We start from the raw sequence: 2462 nt of genomic DNA, 5'->3' as shown, positions 1-2462 counted from the left end.
CAAGCTTATATCCCTCCACCGTTGAGAATAAATTTGTCCAGACAACAGGCTGGCATGGCTCAGGACAGCGTGCAAAACAGGATGTGGTGGCAAACGCTCCCACATTTCCTCAGAGAAAAAATTCCCCTCCCCCCCCCCCCCCCCACTTGGAACTAACTCTAGCAGTGAGTATTTTATGTTTAAGACCCATAAAAGCCTAATTGGTGCCCATATGTCAGACTATAGAAGTCCTCCCAGCCTTTAAAGCCTGCAGCAGGCTCCGATGAACAGCTAGACAATAATTGAATTCTCTCTCTCCACTGAACGCAATGGCCACATGTGGAACCCCTCAGGATTACCTCTGCTTTTCCTCGAGTCCTTGGCGAATGCCTCAGTAGGGCACCCAAGCCGCGCCCAGTCTTGGCATGCTCTCTCACAGTGTACAAGTGCAAATTGCTTCCTGTGAGCCTGAAGATTGTCCTAGACCTCCTCACAACAGCTTTAGAGTATTCCAGGAGATGGGAACCATGCTGTTTTAAGTGGACATGAGAAGCGACTTCATCATATAGTAAGACAAAATAACAATGTCTAATAAAGAACTATGTTTGGCCTGAATGTGAGTTTCTTCCTCAAACGCACACGTTGAGTTGAATTCCTTTTCCCAGGGAACCTGACTAAATCATGACAGTGGGGCCCTCATGACCATGGTTAATAGTAGCTTAAGAAAACGGTCCCCTGGAACTGGGGCTTTGTTAGTAAAATACTTCCGTGCAAGCATGAGGACTTCTAGAACTGATATAAAAGGTTGGGCTTGGTGTGGCATGCTCATAACCCCAGAACACGGGCATTGGAAACACATTGATCCCCGAAGCTCACCAACCAGCCAGCCAGCCGTCCCACCCAGCAAGTCCCAAGCCAGCTTGGATCACTGCCTGAGCTCCAGAACAGTGAAAAACGTCAAAAAGCAAGATGGCTGACTTGTGGGGATAACAGTACACATGAATGGTCCCCCACCCTGACTCGTGCCCCAGCTAATCATAATGACACACAATGACACACAGCCATAACTCCAGGTTCTGGGAAACTAAGGCAGGGAGATTTTGAACTGGAGGCCATGGACGTTGTACATCGTGGTGCGCACTAGGCTCCGCACCACGATGTACAACGTCCACAAGCAGACCAACAGTTCTTCTGAATCAGGTAAGGAACTTGTCCATGGTTCACATTTTTATTTTCTTAGTTTTTCAAGCAAGTAATCAACTGTGACAAACCAGTAGGAATCCTGCCTGTACACCAGCTTTGATAAGAAGCCAAACTCTTTGACTGGTGCTATCACATGAAGGTGCAGATGAGAGATGAAACAGAATGTAGGAACATGGAAACCCATTCTTACATCTGTGAGAATTATTCCTCTCAAGCATGGTCTTCCCAGCAGCTACCATGCTCTCAACCATTTCTATGTGATCTTTGTTTAGATCCTTACAACTTCCAATATGCTTCTTTGGCACCACGAGATAATGATAAAGTGCTGCTGGTTTGATAGCTTTGAAACAAACCAGGTCTTCATTCTCACAGTGAAAGAGTTCAGTTTTGGGTTCCTGACCCACCGCCACGCGGCAGAACACGCAGTTGCTGTAGTAGTTCCAGGACCCCTCGGTCCCAGGTGAGGACCCCTTGGGATCCAGCTCTCCGGCCAAGCCCGCTTGCTTCTCAGCCATGGTGGCTGATGCATTACAATTCTTAACGGTAGCAAAATTAGAGTTATGAAGTGACAATGAAATAACTTTCTAGTTGGGGGTCACCACCACCCGAGGAACTGTCTTAAAGGGCCATAGCATTCAGAAGGTTGAGAACCACTGGCTTAAAGAGTTAAGTCAATGGATTTAGGGATGTCAATTTAGGCTAAGGATGGACTATAGAACCCTTGCCTACTCTGTATGAAGCCTGAATTCAGCCCTTAGCATGGGCTGGGGAGTGGGGCTGAGTTGAGTCAAAGGATCATCACAAACTTTTTCTTTGTCTGAAGCCAGCCAGTGTGTGGGTTGGCAAGGCCCAAACAGGCGCTGCACAACCTGAGTGGGTACTGAAAGCGGATGCAGACCGTTCTGGGCTTTCAGTTCTTCCTCGTGATGCTCTCTGCTGACCACTGGACCAGACCACCGCCACCATGAGATCAACTCTGCCCTCCTTTCCCCAGCTATTCATTTACTCAAGGAAATAAAAACCACTGGATAGTCAGTACTTGCCCAGTCGGGGCAGCTGAGAGGACAGGCACAAAGCAAATGTGATCAGAGATGTTAAGGCAGGTAGCTTGGCGGGGTGGAGGAGGGCTGTGTCTTGCAGTGACAGTTTCTACCTTATCTCCAGTCTCCCCTTCCCCAAATATTACAAGCTTATATCCCTCCACCGTTGAGAATAAATTTGTCCAGACAACAGGCTGGCATGGCTCAGGACAGCGTGCAAAACAGGATGTGGTGGCAAAC

The 2462-nt window shown here is 48.1% G+C and overlaps 1 protein-coding gene across 1 annotated transcript; it reads right to left on the bottom strand.

Moving 5' to 3' along the window:
- Window positions 1–1165: 1165 nt before the first annotated feature.
- Hint3 (histidine triad nucleotide binding protein 3) lies at window positions 1166–1697 on the bottom strand. Its single transcript, XM_021163818.2, is given in 2 exon segments — window positions 1166–1382; window positions 1384–1697. Coding segments are annotated over 2 exon segments (489 nt in total). The 3' UTR covers window positions 1166–1207.
- Between the last annotated feature and the right edge of the window lie 765 nt (window positions 1698–2462).

Source organism: Mus caroli, chromosome 5 (assembly GCF_900094665.2).
Source record: "Mus caroli chromosome 5, CAROLI_EIJ_v1.1, whole genome shotgun sequence".
NCBI lineage: Eukaryota > Metazoa > Chordata > Mammalia > Rodentia > Muridae > Mus > Mus caroli.
This window is presented reverse-complemented; position numbering and strand designations above follow the sequence as displayed.